General features: G+C 42.9%; 1 protein-coding gene across 1 annotated transcript; it reads right to left on the bottom strand.

Moving 5' to 3' along the window:
- Positions 1 to 13,447: 13,447 nt before the first annotated feature.
- On the bottom strand, positions 13,448 to 19,548 carry KCTD12 (potassium channel tetramerization domain containing 12). The gene has a single exon (XM_043477430.1). It carries the CDS (start codon positions 19,391 to 19,393, stop codon positions 18,404 to 18,406), a length of 990 nt encoding a protein of 329 aa, XP_043333365.1. The 5' UTR covers positions 19,394 to 19,548; the 3' UTR covers positions 13,448 to 18,403.
- Positions 19,549 to 26,163: the final 6,615 nt, after the last annotated feature.

Here is a 26,163-nt window from a genome sequence, read left to right as displayed (position 1 = left end):
AGCAAGGACAAAGAGAAACAAAAGGAAGAAGACATAACTGAGGAAACAGAGATTCACAACTCAGGAAAGGGCAAGGGGATTTTCTTTATTTGAGGAGGCACTGTTGGGTTTTGGGCACAGGACCCAAACATAGAAAGGTACACGAAGGTTGAAGCAGCCATTCAGAATGCAATCCAGTGCTGCTGTGTCATCTATGATGAGGAAAAAAAGAGCTACTACCCAGACATCACTGGATCATTCTTTTGAAGAGGGTAGATAGAACTGAATCCAGCAAGGAAGCAGAACCTGTGCCATCAGCAGCAGGCATGAGTGAAATCGCAGCTTGCCCTCCGTCTCCTATTGCTGATGGTCCTTCAGCTCTACCATCCCCCACCTCTTCTCCCTCCTCCAGACAGTAACTCTTCTTGCCTGTCCACTCAATGCCAGCCCCTGTGTGCCAGCTATTGTACTGTACTACTGTACTTTACAAGGTACTTAACAGTAAGATTAAAAATGTTTTCTCTACTTTGGGGGTTTGTTTTCTATGTATCATTTGTGTGAAAAGTAGTGTAAACCTACTGCAGTACAGTACTACATAGCTGATTGTGTTAGCTGTGTACCTAGGCTAATTTTGTTGGACTTACAAACACATTCTCAGAATGGAACTTGTTCCTATGTAGAGGACTTAGTGTACTCCTTGGTTTGTGGTCCCATCACGCCAGCTTCTGCCTCCATGGTCTCAAGAGCTCATCCTCATCTCTGTGTTCCAATCTCCCTCTGCCTTTCTAATAAGAACACTTGTGTTGGCATTTAAGAACTGCCATATCGCTAGTGGTAAAGAACCCATCTGCCAATGCAGGAGATGTAAGAGACATGGGTTCGATCCCTGCAACCCTGGAGATGGCATGGAGGAGGGCATGCAACCCACTCTAGGATTCGTGCCTGGAGAATCCCACGGACAGAGAAGCCTGGCAGACTACAGTCCATGGAGTCGAAAAGAGTCAGACACTACTGAAGTGACTTACACACACAACATATAATCAAATACCCTGATCTCAAAATCCTTAACTCTATCAACATCTGTAAAGACACTGTTTTCACAATTACAGGTTCCAATAATTAGGAAGGAGATCTTTTTTGGGGGGAGTGTGGATGGTGGTGGTATTTTCAGCCTATCACACTGATCACACTGCTCAGGATAATAGTTTAAGAATTTAAACACAGATAAAGAAAATGGTGAGGGGCGGGGAACCTGCATTATCCATAAGGCTCACACCATCCATGTCCTTCTCATGTCATGACTATATGATGTTTGGAGTCATGTTCAGGGTCTTAGTCATAATGATGTTTGTGGATCAGTGGATTCTCTGCCTTTATAAAATTCTCTGCTAATAATAAAATATAATTGTAATGGAGGCAGGCAATATTCTTACCTGATATTAAACTAGGACCAAACTTGTTCTCTGATAAGGATTTGAGGTTTTGATCAAAGTGTTTTAGCTTAAAAATTATCTAGAGGCCAACAGTTTTTTGTCTTTTTTAACGTTCACAGGATATTGTCACTGACACTGATAGTTACAAATAAGAAAGCAGAGTTTACTTTAAAAAATGTCAGGTGAGGCTCTGGGAAAACATCAGGCCAGCTTCTAGGTCATGGTGCTTAGCTTTCAGCTGCTAATGTATGTAAATGACTCCATCCAGGGACCCAGCTGTTGTATGTTGAAATGTGCTGATGAAACTAAATTGGGATTCTAGAGAACACAAATCAAATTGTAAGCAAAATGACTGAAATACACCAGCTCTCCTTTGCAGCATCATAGGCCAACCCAAGAAAAATGACTAATGGGTAATAACACTCAGTCCTGACAGGAATCATAAGCTAGGAAGGAAGTTGCATGTAAAATAATAATAAAGAATATTAAATTGCCACCAGGCCCCCGCTAGAGACAAATGAAAACGGAACAGATTTCTTACCACCAGTCACTTATTCAATCCCTTTGAAAATGTCCCTGGAATCTGCAGACAGAGAACACGTTCACTCATATTGTCTTTCTACTAGAAAGGAACATTTTCTCTGACCTGGAAAAGACAGATAAAGGATGACCTTCTGAAAAGGAGGCTCTTCGAGGTACCCTCTGTCCAGTTCATTACCCTTCCTTGGGCAACAAGGTAAGAAAACAGGCCACCTTTACCGGCTACTGGTAGAGAAAATGATGCACTTTTGCCAAGATAGCCATAGTTGGATGGCTTTTCATTTCGTCTCTTATGATGTCATTCTTATTGTAGAATATGAAGTAATTTTTAATTGTCCGTGTAACTTACATAATATTATTTTTACTCTAAGTGATTTTTTTCATCACAAGGTAATTTGGCTACTCTCTACCGGTTTAAACCCAAAGCTGTGTCATTGGTCACTAGAAAGAAGTGAGCTCCTGCTGCCTGCTCACTCCTTATCATCAAATTGTAAGCAAAACCCAGCCTGAAGCGCCTGTCATCTCAGACACAGCCTACACACCTCTCTGCAAAGGACTGGGAGCACAACACTGCAACAGAGGACAAGCAGCCTCTAATCCTGGATGGCAGCTTATTTCAGAGCATTGCTCTAGTTGCCCTGTTTGTTCCTCCTTGACTTTACTGACCAGTTCTCAGCACCAGCTGCTCATTAGAAATGCCGAGGAAATGTCGATAACCAGACTTGAAGTCCAGAACCCACCCTCGTCTTGTTACAGGGAAAAACAAAATCTGACCCCATGTAGAATCTGTTTCTTTTACTTTAACCTTTGTTTCCCATTGTTTTTGTTCACTAATAGAATACTGCCCATACATAATGGACCTCCTCAGGGAACCCTACCCCATGACTTGAATGTTAAATCAAAATGCCTTCATTCAGGAAGACATCCTGACCCTGTCCAACCGTGAATAGCTACAACAAAGAAGAAATTAACACATCCCATCCCCAAGTGAGAGACTTTATTTTGGGGGGCTCCAAAATCACTGCAGATGCTGACTGCAGCCATGAAATTAAAAGACACTTGCTCCTTGGAAGAAATGCTATGACCAACCCAGACAGCATATTAAAAAGCAGAGACATCACTTTGTCAACAAAGGTCTGTCTAGCCAAAGCTATGGTTTTTCCAGTGGTCATGTATGGATGTGAGAGTTGGACTATAAAGAAGGCTGAGCGCCAAAGAATTGATACTTTTGAACTGTGGTGTTGGAAAAGACTCTTGAGAGTCCCTTGGACTGCAAGGAGATCCAAATAGTCCATCCTAAAGGAGATCAGTCCTGGGTGTTCATTGGAAGGACTGATGCTGAAGCAGAAACTCCAATACTTTGGCCACCTGATGTGAAGAACTGACTCATTTGAAAAGACCCTGATGCTGGGAAAGATTGAAGGCGGGAGGAGAAGGGGAGGACAGAGGATGAGATGGTTGGATGGCATCACCAACGCGATGGACATGAGTTTGAGTAAACTCTGGGAGTTGGTGATGAGGCCTGGCATGCTGCAGTCCATGGGGTCACAAAGAGTCTGACATGACTGAGCAACTGAACTGAACTGATCCCCAAGGTTGGCCATTCCAGAAGATATTTGCAAGATAAATGGCCTTTTTACTTTACTTCCTCACGTCGTCACCTCTCTATTTTATAAAAGAACCTGGCATCCAGACCCCATAAGATGGCTATTTTGAGACATTAATCTGCCATCTTCTTGGTCTGCCAGCTTTCCAAATAAAGTTATATTCCTTGCCTCACCACTTCATCTCCGATTTATTGGCATGATTGAACTTGGGGTAACCATCTGAGGTCAGGCCCAGGCACTAGTATTTTTCTTAACTCCCTAAGTGATTCTAATGTACACAGGTTTGAGAACCATTGTTCTACCTTGCTAGCTTCTGCTCCTTTTTACCTTCCACTTCTTCCCAGGCTTTCTTCCACACTTAGCTACCTAGACCACCATATTTACCCACTTCTTTTCATTATTCTAGGACCTCTTGACCTTCATTTTGCTGCCTCTTGCTATGGTACTCTCTTGCTCTTCTCCAGACTTGATATAAACCTGGCAAGACCTTCTGATCAATTTTTCCCCCCCAGGTCCTGTCTTCTCCTGGCTATTCCCAATAGAACATCCACCAAAGTTACAAAAGTACCTTAGCAGGAGTCTAACTACCCACACACCATTTTCCTCCTTCATTTAAGCCCATCTCAAATCTGACAATCCACATAATCTTTTGCTCTTGGAACTCAGCAACATTCAATGCCTTGCTCTACATTTGGACCAAACACCTTACCCTAGCCATTTCTCTGTCCATCTATCCATTCTCTTTTCCATCACAGGACTTCTCAACTTAAAAACTATCACATGTAAGGTTAAATCATTCTTTGTTGTGGGAGGCTGTCCTGTATATTAATAGAATGATTAGCAGCATCTCTGGTCCCTGCTCAGTAGATGTCAAGAACCGTCTTCCTCCAACTTGTAAAACAAAAATGTCTCCAGACATTACCAAATTATCCCTGGGGAGAGGGAAGAACTGCCCCTCCATCCTGACACCCCACTGAAAACCACTGCTCTGTATATCTAAAACTACTTCAATTCAGTTCGTTCCTCTGCCATCTGGTGTGTATTTCCTTCCCAGTTTCACCCAAGTTTACAATCCATGACTCTGAAGCATCTACTTCCTCCTGAGTTGGCAGCCTTCAACTTTGATTCAACTTCACAAATGATGCCAACTCCAAAGCAGCTAAGACAGATCCTCACATCTGTTAGTCATCCTTAACCCTCCCATTGCAGAGGAGCAACGATAATTTCTCCATTATACACTTTTGTTCCACAAAGACTGGTCTTATGCTATAAGCCCTGTGAAAACCAAATTAATTTATATAACTGTGGGAGTATTAATAGACAAAACATAGATCAGACCCTCTCCTTAAAATTACAGATGCTAAGCTGGTTCCTGACTCGAAACACACGTACCTTCCTGAAAAATTATTCATTTCTCCCTTTAAATAGGAATCATATGTTCTTGCAAAGCCCTTCAAAATTTCAAATTGAGTGGAAATTTAATTCATTTTGAGTAACAATTCTTAATTATTTGAACTAATGGAAAGGGATAAAGCACAAAAAATAGAAAATTCACATAATACAAATTTAAGCACATACTGACACAAACACATATTCTCAAATTTTCAGAAATTAAAAGGTTACTAAAAGTTATTAGACTGATTTTATTGTGTGACTCATAACTCATCCAAGTGAACAATTGCTAATATGTTTGAGAATAATATTATTGGCAAAACACAGCCAAAGAAATGACTTTCCATAGTTCTTAATCATAATTGGAGATGATTTTAATGTCAAATTTTTGGTAGAGCTAAAGAACAACTTTTATTTGCTTTATAATTGTCTATATTTTTACCTTTATTAAGCCCATATTATTTTACTATGGTAAACTATACATAATGTAAAATTTACCATTTTAACCATTTTTAAATGGACAAGTCTGTGGCATTATGTGCATTCACATTATTGTGCAGCCATAACCACCATTCAATTCCAAAACTGTTTCATCTACATAGGGCCTACATGGGGGCTCATTGTTAACATGGCTCAGTATGTTGACCTTGCAAACAAAGAATAAAATCACAGTGACCCTTGAGACTGACCAAATTGCCAAATAACATTCTGTTTTCCCACTGGCACCTACCTTCTCAAGGCTACAAGACCACCTTATTTCAGACTTTTGGCTACGTGACCACAGATCTCAGCTATAGGCTAAAAATTAACCATCCCTTCAGAATATTTTTCATTGGCAAGTGTATAAGAAAGGCCCCATCAGAAAGGGAGGACACTGGTTCTCCTTAAGGGCCAATCACCCTCTCATTTCCCTCTAATAAATTTCCTTTTCTTTGCCTGACTGCTGACTCGCTTTCTTTTTCTCCACACTCACCTTACAGTCTTCTCCAATGACAACAGGTATTACTAGATACTGCCCCTCCTCTGCCTACTAATAATCTGCTAAATGTCATTTTAAATTAATTTCCTGTAGCTCTTACTGAAATAAATGTAAAGTCTTACCAAAATAATTGTTTTCAAGGACAGCATTTATATAGGTTTATTAATTCAACTTTCTTATACAAAAGGAGAATTTTTGTCTTTTCATAATCATGCTTCATACATTCCCACTACTCAATGCCTGACTCATCCTGACCTTCTTCCATCTCCCTGTCAACAGCCTAGGGGAACCTACCATGTACAAGCCCCAAAGGCTCTTTTCTCCTGTTAGATCCAGAAACTAAGATAAAAGCAGTGATTTTCCTCACTTATCCTCAAATTGCACTAGAATTAAATTATATGATGATAATAGCATGAAGCCTTTTTGAGAATTCTCTTAAGACTCTGGGAGAAGATTATGCATTATTGGGGAGAAATATAACAACAATATAATGAAGTTTTGGTTTGGCCTGCTATAACAAAAATACCATAGACCACCTAGCTGAAACAGCAAACATCTCCTTCTCACAGTTTTGGAGGCTGGGTCATCTAAGATGGAGAAACTGGCAGATCTGGTGTCTGATGAAGGACTGCTTTCTGGTTTATAGACACACATCTTCTCGTTGACTTTACATGGTGGGAGAAATGAGGGGTCTCTCTGGGGTCTCTTCTATAAGGGCACTAACTCCACGCATCAGGGTTCCACCCTCATGACCTAATCACCTCCCAAAGTCCCCACCCTCAAACTCCATCACAGTGGGGATTAGGATTCCAGCATATGAATTTTGGGAGGACATAAACATTCAGCCCATAGCACTGTTGCTATTTCTTGCTCATATTTTAAAAGAAAGCCTCTCAGATTCCTGGATAAAACATTGACCTTACGGCTGTGCTTCTAACATAAACTGAGGGGGAGAATTTATACATTTGAATACACGTGGTTCTGAGCTGAAGGAAAAAAAAAAAACATATCTGCTATTGTAAGGTCAGAGCATCATTGTACAGATCATTTATTTTTTAAAAGTCCTTAAAGCTGTCATTTTAAAAACTCACAACTCTCACCAGCTGACTATTCGGAACAGTACACCCTAGCATGTCAGCGAAGTCAAATTTCTTTTGTACAACTCTTAAGAGGCACCTCTTGAAACTTTCCAGTTAAGATTTTCAAAACTCTGTAACAAATAACAGCCCCAGAGGAAAGCCTATAATATAGCTGTCAGTGAACTTAACTTCCATCATAAAATGGAAATATTTTCAAGTGTTTTGGGCTTTGGAGCAGCTGCCACCTAACAACTATTCAGAAAAAAATACCCAAATCAATTTAGGTCTCATCATAATTCCTGCGACTTTCAAGTCAAAGAGGATAGTCATTTTTATGTATTTATTTGTGAAAACTACAATTACAAATTTCTCAAAAAATATATACTTAGGTATACAGAGGGAAAAGTGATTCTTGGTAGTGTTACCAAAAAGGTAAAAGCCAATTTTAAGTTAGTTCGTTTTTTCCTTAATACATAAAAGAATGAATTAACACAAGCACTCATTCATTTATTCAACACACTTCTACTGATGATCTATTACGTGCTAAGCAATATGGAGCCCTGAAACAAAACTAAAGAAATAAATGCTTTTTCCCCTCCTACAAATGGGCAAATAGATGTCAAAGGTGAGTGAATATTAAGATTACACCATAAAGAAAAACAAACAACCTGAGTCACCAGGAAATCTAAACTCCTAGTTTCATTTCCTTCACGTTCCTCTCACCCTAACCTGTGACTTTCATTCAATGTTTTCCAAAGAAGAAAGATAAAGGCTGAACAAGAAGATATTTGTACCACCCTTTCCGTCAACATACAGAAATGAGGGCTTGATCTCACTTTGGATTCTTTTTCACCCACCCAGAAAGTAATGGAGAAAGATACTGAATTAATGAGGAATAATTTGTAAATAACTTCGGAAATTGTTGCCAGTTACTATAACAAAAGAGAGGCCCCAAATTTTTAAAAATGCCATTGCAGGCTTCATCTTTTCCACTCTGAAAAACTCAGGAAGGGCAGCACATAACAGGGTATCATTCTTAGTAGCTATTCAGGGTACTTTTTTAATTGTGAGGGGATGGGATGGAGAGGGAGGCGGGAGGGGGGACCAGGATGGGGAACACATGTAAATCCATGGCTGGTTCATGTCAATGTATGGCAAAAACCACTACAATATTGTAAAGCAATTAGCCTCCAACTAATAAATATAAATGGAAAAAAAATAAAAATAAATAAATAAATAAACAATTGTGAGGGGAGGTACTATTCATAAAAGTCCAAAAATGCAAAGTGTATAATGCCCAACATGGCTAAGTTTTCTGTGATTTTTGGTTGTTCCAGAGGTAAAGTTTCTTTAACTGGCCAGTTCACCATTTTGCTCTCTGTTGTGGAAGATAAAGAAAGCAAACCTGAATGGACGTGCCTGTTTCTCAGATATTTGAGGGGCTCAATGAGTGATTGTTGAAAGCTGAAAGATGAACTGCTATTTCAGGGTTCTTGATAAACTACCTACTAAATAATTAATTCATTAGGCTTCTCTCAAGACTTCCTAATACATCTCTTGAGGATGAGATCTAGAGATTAACAAAAGAGTTCCTCATTCAAACACAGTGTTCCCACAGCAGGGAAAGGAGAGGATAGACAAATTCAGAGAGTAACATTGAAATATATACATTACCATATGTAAAATAGATAGCTAATGGGAATTTGCTATATAGCACAGAGAGCTCAACCTGTGACAACCTAGAGGGTGGGATGGGGTTGCAGGGTGGGAAGGAGCTTCAAAAGGGAGGGGACATATGTATACTGAGGGCTGATTTGTGTTGTCACATGACAAAAGCCAATACAATATTATAAAGCAATTATCCTCCAATTAAACTAAATTCAAAAGAAAAACCACACTGTTCTCAATATCATTGCAAACAATCTCATATAAAATTGCATGACCTAAATAAAGAAGTTGTGGTACATATATACAATGGAATATTACTCAGCCATAAAAAATGCATTTGAGTCAGTTGTACTAAGGTAGATGTAGAGCCTGTTACACAGAGTGAATTAAGTTAGAAAGAGAAAAACAAATACAATATATTAACACACTTTGGCCACCTGATGAGAAGAGCTGACTCACCTGAAAAGACCCTGATGCCGGGAAAGATTGAAGGCGGGAGGAGAAGGGGATGAGATGGTTGGATGGCATCACCGACTCAATGGACATGAGTTTGGGTAAACTCTGGGAGTTGGTGATGGACAGGGAGGCCTGGCATGCTGCGGTCCATGGGGTCGCAAAGAGTTGGACACAACTGAGCAACTGAACTGAACGGATGGAATCTAGAAAAAATGGTACTGATGAACCTATTGCAGGGCAGGAACAGAGACTCAGACATGGAGAACAGACTTATGGACATAGCAGGGGGCAGGAGATGGTGGGAGGAATTGAGAGTAGCACTGAAATATATACATTACCATATGTAAAACAATAGATAATGGGAAGTTGTTGTATAACACAGGGAGCTCAACACAGCGTGCTGTGACAAGCTAGAGGGGTGGGAAGCAGTAGGGGTAGAGAGGAAGTTCAAGAGGAAGGGGACGTATGTACACTTATGGCTGATTCACGTTGTATGGCAGAAGACAACACAATACTGTAAAGCAATTATCCTCCAATTAAAAATATTTTTTTTTAAATTGCATGACCTGAAGTGTTTGAAGGGGGAAGAAAGGTGATTAAAACCTTACCCCACAAGCAGACTCATGTGTTCTGCCTGTGACTCTCCTGGAATTCTCCAGGCCAGAATACTGGAGTAGGTAGCCTTTCCCTTCTCCAATGCAACCCTTTGATTATTTCACATTTTACTTAAAATTCTTCATCCCTAAGAACTATAAAGTTCAAATCTTTCAATATCATATATGAGGCTCTCATGGGCTTCCCAGGTGATTCAGTGGTAAAGAATCTACCTGCTAATGCAGGAGACATGGGTTCGATCCCTGGGTCAGGAAGACCCCCACTGGAGAAGGAAATGGCAATCCACTCCTGTATTCTTGCCTGAAAAATCCCATAGACTGGCCGGCTACAGTCCATGGGGTCACAAAAGAGTTGGACATGACTTAGTGACTAAACAAGAACACAAACATTGTCTCTCCAGCTGTTTTTTCATTTGGTTGACTGGTTGACTTTTTTGTTTTGGTTTGGTTTGGTGTTTTGGGTTGTGCGATTGGAGAGGGTTGGCTTTTTCCAATGTTTATGGTTCTTACTGTCTCTGGGTCTCTCCTCACTAAGCTGGCCTGTGCCTAGAAGGCATCTCCATTTCTTCTTTACCTTGAAGCCTCAGTTCTGGCATCTCCTCCTCCAGCAAGCCTAGAGCTATATATCTATATATAGCTGTATATATAAGCCTAGAGCCTATAGAGCTAGATACCCCCCTTTCTCACTCCTATAATTACTCAGGCTATCCCAGCACTGCACTTCCAAGTTACGTCGTCATTATTCATCAGCTCCCTTACTAATGCTCAGCACTTACTTACTCATGTGTCTCTGAGATGGGAACAACCCAGCACACAGTAGGTACTCAAGAGATTTTGAATGAATGAATGACTAATGAACGACTGTCCATACAGTAATGTTGCAGAAGCCAAGTTAAGAGTTAATGACCAAAAGTAACCCTCTATGCCTCTTTTTTACTTAGCTCCAGAGAGCACTCTACCTGTAAATGGAAGGGGAGGTGCTTTTTAGCCTCAGAACAGCACTGACCTTGAAACTTACTTTGTGAGCAGAGCAAAGAGCTCGAGGGACTAACATCTCCCCTAACCTAGCCATCAAAACACCAGCCCAGCAGACACCAACAGTTCTCAGCCCCATCACCACCACCACCATCACCAAGTTCTCATCGACAAAAGGTGAACTCCTCCCTGGAATTCTACAACTTCAGGGTATCTTTAAAGTTTAAGAATTTGTCTTTTAAATTCACGTAAATTTACCATTTTTTCCATAAAATGGAATCAGTCTTTGTAAATTAGTTACCAGGTAAATTACTTAATTCCCTAATTCATATATCCACACCTCAATTAGTCCAACTAATGTTTCAGGAAGGTGCCCCATATTTATTTTATAGTTTCTCATCCTTTTCCGACTCCCCCAAGAGGTGCCTCATTAAGAAGTATGGGACACATTATAGTTCCTCTAACGTACTGTATTCTTTAAAACCAAGCATCAGCCATGATTAATGAAAAAAAAAATTAGAATAAAAACTGAGGGAGGAGGACTTTCATAAATTGAAAAAAACAAAGGTGTGGGGGGGGTTGGTTTTTGTTTTTGTTTTTTTTTCAAGGGAGGCTTTTCCTTAATGTGAAAGGTACATAAAACTTCACACTGTTATCTACCTAATGACTCTATAGTTATTTCACACTACCACCATCCTCATTCCCTTTAGAGTTTCCAATGAATCCTATTATTTCCACAACCCTTAAAGAAGAAAAAAGCATCTCCAGGTGCTTTCTCTCTTGGCATCACTTCATACAAAAAAGACTCAGATATATTTGCATATATGTAAAAAGATATTCAATAAGTACTTTTTGAAGTAGAAAGAAAAAGAAAAAACATGGAAACTTAAATGCCCATCAAAAAAAGACTGGTAAAATAAATGACAGCTCATCTAGACAATGGCATATCACTCAGAATATTATGAAGCCATCAAATAAGATGAGGTAAATCACTGCTACATGTACAAGCATGCATTGCAAGAGCTCCAGGGTAAGTGGTTAAAAGAAGAAAGCAAGGCAAGGAATGGACATAAATCCTACTGAACACAAAAGAGAGAGGAATTATTTATGTATTCATTCTTTCCTATATTCATTCATTCATTCAATATATGGAATATTTCTATAAAGATTCACCAGTGATTAGCCCTGGGAAAAACTAGGGATTACTGAAGGGTGAACATCTACTTTTTTATGATATACACTCTTATACTGCTTAAATTTTTCACCCTATATTTTTCGGAAACTAAAACAAAAGCTATCTAGAGGAAGTACAGGCAAAAGCAAAGAGGAAGGCCACAGCCGGCCTTGCTACCCCGCCCAACACACAGCTTTCCGAGTCACAGCCCAGCAACCCGGGGCCGGTGTGGCTCTGTGGCTTCTCAACCTGGGAGGCACTATATTTTCAATCAAGAGTGGGACATCAATGACCAGGGATGATTCAAGAAAGAGCCCCTGTATCCAAAATGCAGATATATCTGTACATACAGATGGTTCACTTTGTTGTACAACAGAAGCGAATACAACACTGTAAAGCAATTATACTAAGATAATAAAATAAATGGGCTTCCCGGGTGGCTCAGACGGTAAAGAATCCACCTGCAATGAGGAAGACCTGGGTTCAATCCCTGGGTGGGGAAGATCCCCTAGAGGGAGGGCATGGCAACCCACTCCAGCATTCTTGCCTGGAGAATCCCCATGGACAGAGGAGTCTAGCAGGCTACAGTCCATGGGGTCATGTAGAGTCAGACACAACTGATCGACTAGCACAGCAAATAAAATTAAAAAAAAAAAAAAAATGCAGAGCCTCTTCCCACATTCTTTAGATTTTTATCTTCATGCATTATACTTTTAATTAAGGCTTATCTCACAGCTTCTATTTCCTTTCCCTATAAACTTTAAGAGGTCATCTCTATCTACAACCCCATCCTCAGTTCAAAATAATTCATGTGTATTGCCAAGACTGTGGTCAAAGAAAATGTTTGTGAAGGGCTTTACCTCCACATTGAGGACCAAGCCACCTTGACAACAGGGGTTCTTGACAAAAAACTCTGGGGAAAAGGCCCATTCTCTCCTAGCCCAGATGGCTAATTTCCGAGGAGGTGCCCTTCTGATGGCATTAACCTCACAATAATTTAGGAAGCATTACCAGTATTTAAGGGGCTTCCCTGGTGACTCAGAGGTTAAAGAATCCTCTTGCAAGATAGGAGACACAAGGGACTCGGGTTCAATCCCTGGGTCGGAAAGATTCCCTGAAGGAGGGGACAGCAACCCACTCCAGTATTCCTGGGGCTTCCCTGGTGGCTCAGACGGTAAAGCATCTGCTTGCAATGCGTAAGACCGAGGTTTGATCCCTGGGTTGGGAAGATCCCCTGGAGAAGGAAATGGCAACCCACTCCAGTATTCTTGCCTGGAGAATTTCATGGACACAACAGCCTGGCTACAGTTCATGGGGTCACAAAGAGTAGGCCACGACTGAGCCACTAACAGGAACTAACCAGTATTCTTGCCTGAAGAATCCCATGGACAGAGGAGCTTAGCAGGCTGCAGTCCATAGGTTGCAAAGAGTCAGACATGACCGAAGTGATTGAGCATGCACGCATCCACGTATGCACGTTCCAGTATTCAGAGTGCCCCTTAAATGAAATAGACCAGTGTTTGAGCCAGTTCATACCCTGGAGCCAAGAGGAATAATTAAAGGAGTGGATGTTTTATTCTTTAGTGTTTAATAGAATACATAACAAGTCACATAATCAATGATTCATTACTTCACACACAGGGAGGAAAACAGTATCCAGTATTTCTGTTATACAACTGGTTGTGAACAGAGAGAACCAAAATTTCTAGAGTATTTAGATAGTTGAAGAAATTCTCACTTTAAGTTTGGGCATGTCTGAAAAGAACTTCGTCAGTTTTTAAAATATAGGACTGTTCTTTCCTTGGCTTTCTGTTTTGTTAGAAAGTCTGGTAATTGTATGATGATTTTTATCCCCCTTTCTCCTTCAATCACTGAGGAAATGGCTCAGTGATTCATATCACTGAGCATATAACATGTTAAACAATTTCATAATCCCAGGTAACTCTGTGGGAATCTTACATCATCTCCCAGATAAGAGTTTTTAAGATGCCCAGAAAAACTTAAGTAACACGTAATTTATAACTTCAAAATTAACATCTGTAATGGATATTTTAACCTTTGTCATTAAATGTCACAAATGCTGTTTGAGTGATCATAAATGAATTATCATTTGTATTCAATAGTAATAGCAAAATTCACCTGCCTATGAAGTCACAAAGACAGTTGTATAATAGTTTACATTACAATTGTGTCCACATACCTCAAAACATGTTTAATTTTTTTAAAAAAACTTGGGGAAAAAAAAATCACAGAATGTCTAAGGTGACAAGAATTCTTGATCAACTAGTTCAGCTTCCTACCACAAGAGATTATACTGTAATATAAATATTCTGGTTGAATTTCTTCCATCGAAGTTTCAAGGGTCCCAGTAGAGAATATTAATCTTCAAACATTAATCCTTTTAGTTGTTTGTTGTCCAAAATTGTGACGAAGAAAAGTTAACTTCAACATAGCATGTTTCTGGCTTTAGGAAGGCTTATTTTCGGTACCATAGCCACTGGAAACAGAAGAATATTTTATTTCTCAAGAGAGAGATTTAGGTCATCTAAGAAAACTAATTCAGTTTTTAAATGAGTTATAATAAGGAAAAACAGGGAAAAAAATCCAAAGAATTTACTCTGGTAGGTTTAGAATAAAAACATTCAGTTTACAATAAAAAATTTAAGTCAATTGAGTAAAGTACTTATGATTTAGACTATAAAAGAAATTCTTAGGGAATTCAACCCCAGTCAATACTTTTCTAAATACCTGCTCTATCATTTAGCATTTTTCATGTGGAGTACAAAACTGTTTTTTGAGTATTAGATTAGAATTTACCATAATTTGAAAAGTAAAAAATTATCAAAGCTTCAATTTACATGGCTTTAATGTAGTTACATTACAAGGAAAAATCTAATAAAAATGGAAATGTGTCATGAGCACTGCCAGTTGCCCATTTTGTTTGAGAATTCAGATTATGCATTTCCCCAGAGAAGCAACAGGTTATATTATTTATACAGATCTGGTTTGAAAGAGAAGACAATTTGGGCTAGTATTAATACAAATTACTTTGCTATCAACATCAAAACCAAATAAAACACAAGAATAAGAATCGTATTGAAAGGGAAAAAAATTTAAGTTTCACACATTCAAGGGGTATTTTCCAAAACACATGTGAAAAATTAAAATGAACATGGATCACAGTTCTACATGTATTAAAAAACAGACAATTTGTCATACACTTGGTGCAAAAGCATTGAACATGGTACCTGTTTTTCTAACCACCAATGTCAACTATTCTTTTTCAAAAAGTTAAATTTGTTATTAAAATCTCAGTAGTATTTATGGACCAAATGGTAGTCGAGCCATTACATATGTAAATACATACTGCACTGAGTCAGATGAATGCAGTCATAATTTCTGAATAATTTATGACACCCTTCCAAGTTACTGAATGTCTTTGGAGGGCTTACTCACACATACCTTCAGAATCTCATCCAACCTACAGATGACAATCAACACTCCAGCCTGCGATGTAGACCACTAAGGGTCCTTCCATGGCTCAAAGCACATGGTGAATAAGAGACCCAAAAGGGCAGTGGCCAAGTCATCTTACCTCAGTTACAGTGTCCACCCAAGGGAAACATGAGTTTCCTACCCAGCCTTTACTTTGGGTTGAAGATAGAATTTTTCATGTATCGACTTCCAACTTTAGAGAGGACAGTCATCATATAAGAGGTCAGTTTACTGTCTCTAACGGTTCAATTCCCAGTTTTTCAGCTAATGGAAGAAGTAGGGGAGACCTGCAGGCCATCAGGGATGTCTGGAAGGAGTAAAATTTTGCCAAGCAGTGGAACAGTCAACTCAAAGTTTTACAAGATTAAACTTTTTAGACTTGAGTAGCAGAGACAAAACTTGAGCAGCTTCCCGTGACTCCTGGAGTTGAGCAGATTTAACAAGGAAAATCAGAAGCTCAGAATCTTGCCATATGTCAGTAGCTTTGATCTGTCCCCAAGATGTTCTCAATTATATGCTTTCTGTTGCACAATACAGAAGACCACATGGGGTACAGAAATCTCTGGGATACTCACTTTTGGCCAGCGGGTGACATTCCTAAATCATTTCAGGTCTGAAACAGGGGTATGTTCTAATGTGTTACCTAGTCCGAGAACATGCTCAACACCAGCAAATATGACTTCCTGAATTTCTGTTTCTGCTTCCTTTAAAATTACAGTCTTTGTATATAAAGCTAACTTTACTTTTCTAAAAATGAACCTCCAGTGAAAAACCTCAAGTCCTTCTCTCCCTCAATAAAAAAAGAAAAGAATTAGTGGATTAAAAATACAGGTACCTTGGTTTACAAAGATAGTTAATCAACATATTAGAATACAACTGATAGCCAAGCAAAAAGAATGGAGCAAATGCAGCTTTATAATTATGCATTTTTTTCCTAACCTAATTTCCCCATAGACAAGGATATAAGAAACTCATCAAAGCATGTTGCTTTAGTATATACACCATATGATGCAAGTTACCGGGGTAAATATAGGAAAGTTTATAGCATTTAGTAAATGAATTAAAAAACTAAATGATTCCTGTAAAATGTTTATATATGATATATACAGACTGGATCACATGAGACTAAGAATAAAACTGTTTCAATTCTTAACATCTGTTATGGACATATAGGAAGATACAGTACAAGATTCATTTTTAAAAAGAAGAAAAAAATAGCGCTAATTTCAACACTGAAAAGACTCTTAAAAAATCTTTTAAAAACATACTTCAGAGAATGATGCTGAAACAAATGAAAAAGAAAAGGCTTCTCCTTAATCACAGAATATCCAAAGGAGCCTCACAGCATGAAAGACAAGGATTCATTTTCCTTCACTTACAGTGTAGATAGGATATACAGTGGGGATTTATTCCATGGTAGAGTAAAGGTATAAGGCAACCAGGTCTCCTCCTGCTCCAGCTGCATTTACCTGGGACACCATTTTATTGCTCAGCTCACTTTGAAGTATTTATTTGCCTTCATTTAAAAGTATTCCCACTTTCCAGTTATCTACAGATGGCAGCCCTCAGCATTTCTACTTCTCCGCAGCTCTGTCATTTGGAAAGACTCACCTTCACTTCAAACCACCTGCATCAAAAGGGCATGTTCAGGTTTGCCCAGAAGTCAACATTGGCTGGGCTTGGAGAAAATAAGGATTTTTTAATAAGAAAACTAAATCCAAGTAACTCAAACATATTTTGCTCAAGGTAATAGATTTTAAAATCAGGACTTATAATCAACAAGAAAATAAAAGTTCAAAAACTAAAACCCTACTGGGTAACTCTTTGGTTAGGTTATATAAGTATCAGCAACTTCTAAGTTTAGGACTCAAAACAGTTAGTTCAATCAACTGCCAGGTAAGAGGAGATCTGTGATTGATCTTTACAAAACGCTCTGCTTGTTTCTTGTGTACTATTTTGTTAATGTGCATGTGCTCAGACGGATGGTACAAACTTCCAACTGTCAAACAATAAATGAGTGTATCTGCTCCCCCCTTTCCCACCCCTCTTAACTTCCTTCCTCCCTCCCCACCCTACCCCCTAAGTCTTAAGAGCTAAGTACTACCGCCATTCACTGCAAGAATACGGGCTTTCCTAACACCCACGACGTGCGTGACCACCCAGCTCCGTCTGCAGTCACAGCAGTGCTTGGTGACCTGGGCTGTCATGCTCTCTTTCCCCTTCTTGCCAATAAAGGCTGCCATGTCAAGCTTCGGGCGCTGAGCCCAGGAGAAAGGGTGCCTCCTCAGGCAGGAGGGGAACTTCCTGCAAGTTTAAGCCACAGGCGAAGATCTTTAAATCGGCAGGGAAACCAGAGGCTCCTCCATAGCACGAGATTCTTCTCCTACTTCTACCTGTAACCGTTCAGAACTTTCTTCACGTGGAGTCACTGAACTGCCTCCGCACTGAACTCATTCCCGCTCCGGAGTCCTCCGTTCAGCCTTCTAAAACTCTACCTTTAAAGAAGGTCAAAAGACTGCGTAATGAATGACCTTTCGAAACTAAACTATTCCCAGAGTGCTACCAAGTCTCTTAAACCGAGAGTGAGTCATCAGGGCTTTGAGAAGATTTCAAGGAATCTTCTATACAAGTGGACAGGGTCCAATCAGGGTCGGTACAATTCAGTCATTCCCGGCTACTCGGTGACTTTGTGGCCACACTGCCCCACCCCCCACTGGATCCAGCCTGAAGGACAATTCGGGGGGAGGGCTGGTTTGGGGCCGGGGGCAGAGGAAACATGGGGTGGGGGGGGGGGGGGGTACGTCTGGGCTCTTTCAGTGGGGTCCGGAGAAGACAAGAAGCCGAGAGGCTCTGCGGCTCTAGCCTGCAAAGTGAGGGGGCAGTGGGTCTACGGGAGGTGGGGAACGGGGGAACGCGAGAACGCGGTGGGTCGGAGGGGGAATCTAGAGTCCCCTCCAGGGCAAAAAGGAGAGGAGGGAACGGGCGCGCTGAGTCGCCAGGGGAGCGGGGAGCTCACTCCCTGCAGAAGACGTACTCGGTGTAGCTAGTCCAGATCTTGTCCTCGCTCTGGTCGGTGCTGCCGGCGAAGGCGCAGGTGCCCGTGGAACTGCACGCCACCATGTGGAAGCCCGACTCGGACAGCTTGTCGAAGGCCTGCTCCAGGAAGTTGAACTTGAGGTAATAGCGCGAGGTGTAGCGCTCCGGGGGCCGGTCGGGGTCCCGGCTCTCGTTCAGGGTGTCCCCGAACACCTCCTTGGCCAGCGACGTCTTGCCGCACACCGTGATGCGCGCCACTCGCCGGAATTTGGCGTCTGCCTGCGCGTCCCGCCCGATCGTGTAGGAGCCGCGGTAGCCGATGGTGATGTAGCCCGAGCGCCGGCTGCCGTCCAACGACTGCGACGGCGTAAGCAGCGGGCCCGCCGCGCCCCCGGACGGGCTGCGGCTAGCCAGCTCCAGCGTGGGCGACGGCGCCCCGGCCGAGGCGCCCTCCTGCTGCTCCGGCTCGGCGGAGCCGAGCGGCAGCAGATCGTCGCCCAGCGAGCCCTCCTTCTGCACCCCGCGCCGGGAGTGCGGCGGCGGCGGCCCGGGGCCGGGCTGCTGGGGCGCCCCGAGGCGGCGCACGAGCTCGGGCAGCTCGAAGTACTCGGCCTCGCGCTGCAGCCGGCTGCGCTCGGGGAAGTAGTCGGGCAGCACGAGCTGCAAGTCCCGCAGGTAATCCAAGATGTAGCGGAAGAGGAAGCCGTCGCGGTCCAGAAAGAAGCGGCCTTTGCTGTCCCGGGCTAGCTCTTGCGGCTGCTGCTGCGTGAACATGCGCCAGAGCAGCGAGTCGGGCACCGACACCACGGTGCAGCGCCGGGTCACATACACCTGGCCGCCCACGTTCAGCTCCACGATGTCGGGGAAGAGCGGCGGCTCCGCCGAGGACGACGAGGAGCCGCTGCCGCCGCCGCCGCCGCCGCCACCCCCGTTGGGTAATCCACGAGTGCTGTCGGCCAGAGCCATGGCCAAGAGGTGGCCGGGGCCGCCGCCGCCGCCGCCGCCGCCTTTCCCGGACGCTCGCTCAGCCCTGCGCCCTGGCCGCCGCCGAGAGCCGCGCGGAGCCGAGCGCACGAGGCGAGCGCGCCGCTGTGCGCCCCCGCGAGCCCCGCTGCGCTCCGCCCGCCTCGCCCGCGCGCTCCAGGGGAGTGCCGGGTGGAAGCCGGCGCGCCGCTTAAGTAGAGCCGCCCGCCGGGGCGCCGCGGCGCGCAGGAGGCGGGGGCGGCTGCGGAGCGGCGGAGCCTCGCTCCCCGGGCGGGAGGGGGTGGTGGAGCGGGGAATCGATTTGCATCTTAAACGCTGACGCCGCGGCCGGCGGCAGACTCCACCCAGGCTCGCCCGCAGCCCGGGGGCCCCGACTTCCCTACCGCCCCGTCGCCCCTCACTCTAGCGCCTTCCCGCTCCCGCCCAACTTTCTTTCTCCTCCAAAGTGGAAGGTCCTGGGCCCGGCCCCTGGGGAAGACGAGCCTTCTTTGGAGGGGCAGTCCGGTACGCCCGCTCCTCTCCTAACTGCACCCGGGGACTGTGGAAGAAACACGTAAACTTTCCAGTTCCCCCAACCCGGGGCGTGGAAGTGTCTGGCCACCCCTCTCCCCCAGAAACTAGCCGCTTGAAACACTGGAACCGTGGCGCTGTAAACACACAGGTCGTCGCGTTGCTGAAAGTTTTAGAGAGAAACCAAGAAACCTGGAGAGGTGGTGGGGCCGCCCCCGGCCCGGAGGCAGCTAGATTTTGTTCGCGTGTACTAGTAACCTCGGAAAAAAAAAAAAAAAAATCCTGGAAACAAGAAGTTAACCTCGGTATCCTGCTCTCCTGTAATTTGTTTTCTGGGCCAAAAAGCAAACTCTTAAGAGACCTCAGAACTGGAGGAAACGGGCTGAAATGGCAAAGAGGGGGACTTTGGGACACGTTCCCTTCTGGGTGGCTGTCGCGGTCTCCTCCCCGCTTGCCCTCCCCTTCGAGGCCAGGTTGAAGAGGCGTACCAGGTGAGGCCTAAGAGAAAGCCCCGTCTCCGGGGCCCTCTCAGCACTGAGATTTTGAAGACCTAAGGGAATTTAGAAAACCTACCTTTCAAACCCTGCGTCTTTATTCTCGCAAAGGTCCTTGCGCCCCTGCTCTCCGTCGAGCCTGGGTCATTCCCTTCAGCCCTTTCCGAGTTCCCTCTAGCCTCAAGGCCCTTGTGTATTTGAAGGCTTTCTCTGGACCTCATTTGGTCTTGTAACTCCTGCGCCCTTCACAATGCAGCACACAAGTCTCCTCCTCCGGGAAGCCTTCCCTGACTTCTCGGGTGGCTCCTTCCATGTACCCTAAGGCCAAACACAATATGAAATTTCGCATTTCTGAGTGATTATCAGATTTCTGACTTGGGCAGATAAAGTGCTCCTAAGCACTGCAGAAAGAGGACAGAAGAGAGGCTAGTGAAGGAGGTGTTCTTTTTGTTGTTCAGTGGCTAGGTGATGTCAGGTTCTTTGCGACGTCATGGACTGTAGCACTGCCAGGCTCCTCTGTCCTTCACTATCTCCCAGAGTTTGCTCAAACGTATGTCCATTGTGTTGTAATGCTATCTAACCATCTCATCCTCCGCCGTCCCCTTCTTCTCCTGCCTTCAGTCTTTCCCAGCATCAGGGTCTATTCCAATGAGCCGGCTCTGCATCAGATGGCCAAAGGATGAGAGCTTCAACTTCAGCATCAGTCCTTCCCGTGAATATTCAGGGTTGATTTCTTTTAGGATTGATTGGTTTGATCTCCTTGCAGTCCAAGGAACTCTCAAGAGTCTTCTCCAACACCACAGTTTGAAAGCATCAGTTCTTCAGCGCTCAGCCTTCTTTATGGTCCAGCTCTCACACCCATACATGACTACTGGAAAAACCATAGCTTTGACTATATAGACCTTCGTTGGCAAATCATGAAGTCAGTGGATATTTATTGTGCACCAGCTGTTTGGCCACACCAGGTAGAAGAATGCAAGGTTGAATACGCTCCAAAGAACTTTCAGTGTAGCTGGGTAGGCCAGAGTTAGAAGTCTGAGCAGTTTATCAGATCAGTGTAAAGCAGACTGTCAATCAGTATAAATCAGGCAAGATCTTTGTTCTTGATTATAATGTTTCCCTTTTGTGTAACTACCCAATGAGCTTTACAGTCTCCTCACGGATAAGTGTCATTTTTACTTTGAAATGTTTATGTCTGCTGAACAATTATCTCATTCATGTCAGTGTGCTGAAGTAAGATCAAGCCCCAAATCAGCGCACTTAATTGCAAGGACAGATTCTGATACCGAATATATTTGACCACTCTCTTTTTGTTTGTTCTTGGGTATAAATAATAGCTGACAGAGAAGTTCCAAGTAAGTTCCAATGCTGATTTTCTAGGCGGCTGTGCTCTTTGTTAAATCAGTGTCAAAGCCCTAAAGAAACCAGTCTCTTTTTTGTAAATCCAAGAAAAGCCTTCTTTGTATCAATTCTGTACATATTTTTGTATCATTTCTTTGTTCCTCATCCTATCAGCAAATTCTGTCAGTTCTGCCCTCAGAATTCTTCCCAGGCTATTAATGTTCCACCACCTCCCAGCCACCACCTGGGACCAAGTCGCCCACTGGACTCCTAACTGCCTCCACCTTTGCCTCCTACAGTCTTTTATCACCAGAACCAAAAGAGGGATCCTATTTTAACTAAGTCAGATCATGTCACTGTCCAGAGCCCCTCACTGGCTTTTCATTGCACCAAAGAGTAAGAACCAAAGTCCTTTTATTGCCTACAATACTCCACTAGATCAAAGCTGGCCCACTAGGACCTCTCAGACCAGCATGCGTGCTAAGCTTGAGTCGTGTCCCACTCTTTGTGACCCCTCCAGGCTCCTCCATCCATGGGATTCTCCAGGCAAGAATACTGGAGTGGGTTGCTATGCCCTCCTCCAGGGATCTTTAGACCCAGGGATATAAGCTGGGTCTCTTATCTCTCCTGCTTTGGCAGTTGGGATCTTTACCTCTAGCACCACCTGGGCAACCCTCTCAGAACCCTTGCCACTTTCCCATGAACTCTTGCTTTAACCTGGTGGCTCAGATGGTAAAGAATCTGCCTGCAATGCAGGAGACCCAGGTTGAAGTAGGAAATGGTAAACCACTCCAGTATTCTTGCCTGGAAAATTCCATGGACTGAGGAGGCTGGTGGGCTGCAGTCCATGGGGTCACAAAGAGTTGGACACCACTGAAGCAACTTAGCACACACAAGCGGCTACACTTTCTTTTCTTGCTTGCTTTAACCAGGTTACCCTCTGCTCCCCCTACTGTTGGCTCAGGACCTTTGCACTTCCTGCTCTTTTTCCCTTCTTATCTTCCTCATCTTGTTCAGGTGTCTCCCTTCTCATCTTCTGCAGGTCTCTGCAGCAAGACCTTCCTTTGATCACCCCCACTTAAGCTGCACAACCCCACCCAGGCAGAATCATGTACCCTGCTTTATTTGTTTGCTGTTTGTTTCCCTACATTAGAATATAAAGTCCAAGAGATTAAAAACTGGGATTTGCTTGATTCAGCACCACATCCCCAGTGCCTGGAACAGAACTGGCATATAATAGACATTGGATAACTAAGTGTTTCTCACTTGTTTATACCACCAATGTTTATTAAAGGTCTGCTGCTATGTTCGAGACAACATGTTTAAAAAAATAATCTCTGCTGTCTGGGAGCTTATAGACCTGTGAGGGAGGCATAAGTAAATAGATGAGTATATCTACTTTAGGTAGCAATAAATGCCATGAAAAAATTAAAATGTGAAATGAGATAGAGGGACTGGTTGGTGAAAAAAGTTCTGGGATACTACAGTACATAGTATGTGTAGGAGAATATACATATGTATATGTGAAGAGCCAACTCATTGGAAAAGACCCTGATGCTGGGAAAGGTTGAGGGAAGGAGGAGAAGGGGGCGACAAAGGATGAGATGGTTGGATGACATGATCGACTCCATGGATATGAGTTTGAGCAAACTCTGGAGATAGTGAAGAACAGGCAAGACAGGCGTGCTGCAGTCCATGTGGTCACAAAGAGTGGGACATGACTGACTGACTGAACACCACCACTGTATACAGACCGGCTGGGAGCCTCTCCAGGAGAGTGGCATTTGAGCTGAATAATAAGAGACAGCCGTGGGAAGTTCTGAGGGAAGGGCATTCCAGGCAGAGGGCAGAGCAAGGGAAAGGAGTCTGGGTTAGGAAAGAGATTGGTATGTTTCACAGTGGAAGCTTGTCTGCTGTATCATCTTCATGTATCTTGTGATCGCCAGAGTACTCTTGAAGAGACAGGACAGGCTCACATGTGAGCAATACTGTATATGCCCAGAAATCTTCTTTCTATGTCACTTCACATATTCGTCTGCCAGAGACTGGCCCACTGCACGAAGTCATTGGGATTTCCTTACAGAAGTCTTGGTTGTGCATGAGAGGAATAATAATGAATGAAACGGGTGATGCCAGACTGAAGGAATAATTTTCTGGTTAATTTTGTAATGGTCTGTTTCCTGCCTACTGGTTGGTGTCATGAAATTCAAGAGGAAATAAAATAGGGAACTTTAAAGCTGGGACTTAATGGGCTGGGTGTTTACAGAGGAGGGAAGGGCCATAACTCTTTAGGCTCTTCAGTAGATTAAATATGCTTAATTGTCAGAGGATTAGGGAAGTTCAGATGGTAGAGAATCTGCCTGCAATGCAGGAGACCTGGGTTCAATCCCTGGGTTGGGAAGATCCCCTGGAGAAGGGAATGGCCACCCATTTCAGTATTCATGCCTGGAGAATTCCATGGACAGAGGAGCCTGATGGGCTACAATCCATGGGGTTGCAAAGAGTCAGACACGATTGAGCGACTAACACTTTGGCTTTTCAAGGGTAGATTTGGGAAGCCACTAGCTCTGCAGCTCGTCTCAATCCAGTTTCTAGTGATGGATGCATTGATGGTGATTGTTCCTTTTCAAGTGATTGTGTACTTTCCTATTTAAGAGACGGAGCTCTGTCCTTTCATTCTGAAATGGAGGGTATTGGCTACATCCTTGTACCTCCTTTCTCATTTGAGTTGTATCTCTTCCCCACCTATTGCCTTTTCTTCCAACCAGCTTCCCACCCCCAATGCACACAGTAAATATTCTGCACACCAAAGAGTTAAGAAAAGAATGAAGAAGATTAAGAGAAATGTAAAGTTAAAAGGGGAGGAAGAACTGGGGTGAAATGAAGTGAGTGCCTCTGAGGACTGAATAAATGTAATATATGTGAAAACGATCTGTAAGCTGTAAAGCACCATTCAAGTGTCAGAATCAGGATTTTCTACTGCCTATCAAGATTGACAGGTCTACTCAATAAATACTGAATGAATAAATGAATGGCAGAAACATGAAAATGAATGCTATGAGGAAAGAGGGGAAGAGACAGAATCAGAAATTGTCCCAAACAAATGTTTAGCTCGTTCATCATCTTCCCGATATACGTGAATCTTATCTGTACACAGGCTTTAAAAATTGACTTTTTTGTATACAGGGAGAGAAAAGAATGAGATTTGGAGAGATTAAATATCATTAAGCTTAAGTGAACCAGGGGATAAAATGATCTCAATAAATAACTGGTAAAAGATATGCCAATAACTAATTTTAAAAAAGAGAGTGAAAATGTTCTGTGAGGAACACTGCCGAAATATTAGGTTGAGACAGTAGAGAAAATCACAATATCGTGATTATATGTTTTATACCTGAGAACCAGAGAAACAAAAAACAATTTGGAAATTTTTTAATTTTCATTTTTTTGGTATCCTTATAGACAGTTTGGAAGCTTTTCTAGGAAATAAGTAATAATATGATAGCATTTATATAGTACTTACTATGTGCCAGCCCTGTTGATAGAACTATATGTGTATTAGTACATTTAATCCTCACAATAACTCTATGGAGTTGGTACTATTACCGCCTGATTTTTAAAAGATCATGAGTGCAAATAAGTGGTGGAACTGGGATTTGAACCCAGACAGTCTAACTTTAGAATCTGTGCTTTTAAACAATGCATGTGTATATAACTGTATATATATAAACACATCTATGAATGCTTTATGTGTAGGAAAGAAATGGGTTCTATGATTCTCCCACTTTACAGATGATGAACCCAAGGCAAAGAGAGGTTAGGTAATGTGACCAAGATACTGCAGCCATTTAGCCCTGTTCAGAACAAGAATGGTGTTCTTTTTTTTTTTTTTTTTAATGATTTTATTTATTTATTTGTGGCTACGCTGGGTCTTCGTCACAGTACGTGGGTTTTCTCTAGTTGTGGCCAGCAGGGGGGCTACTCTCTAGCTTTGGTGCACAGGCTTCTCATTGCGGTGTCTTCTCTTGTTTCAGAGCATGGGCTCTAGGGTGCGCGGGCTTCAGTAGTTGCAGCTTCCAGGCTCTAGGACGTAGTCGTTAAGGTGCACCGACTTTACTGCTTTGCAGCATGTCATATCTTCTGGAGCCAGGGTTCAAGCCTATGTTGGCAGACAGAATCCTTACCACTAAGCCACCATGGAAGCCCAGGAATGGTATTCTAATGTCCATGGGCTTCTGATCTACAGCAGAGGTCCCCAACCCTGGGAGTTGTGGACAAGTACAGGCCTGTGGTCTGTTAAGAACCAGATCACACAGCAGGAGGTGAGTGGCTGGCAAACAGGCAAAGCTTCATTTGCATTTACAGCTCTCCCCATCACTTGTATTACCCACCTGAGCTTCACCTCCT

The sequence above is a fragment of the Cervus canadensis genome, chromosome 9, assembly GCF_019320065.1.
Source record: "Cervus canadensis isolate Bull #8, Minnesota chromosome 9, ASM1932006v1, whole genome shotgun sequence".
In the NCBI taxonomy this organism is placed as follows: Eukaryota; Metazoa; Chordata; class Mammalia; order Artiodactyla; family Cervidae; genus Cervus; species Cervus canadensis.
The sequence above is the reverse complement of the archived record's forward strand: the minus strand, read 5'-3'. Positions and strand labels throughout refer to the sequence as shown.

Coding starts and splice junctions, on each gene's coding strand:
- KCTD12 (XM_043477430.1), bottom strand. CDS start 19,393: ATGGCTCTGGCCGACAGCACTCGTGGATTACCCAACGGGGGTGGCGGC.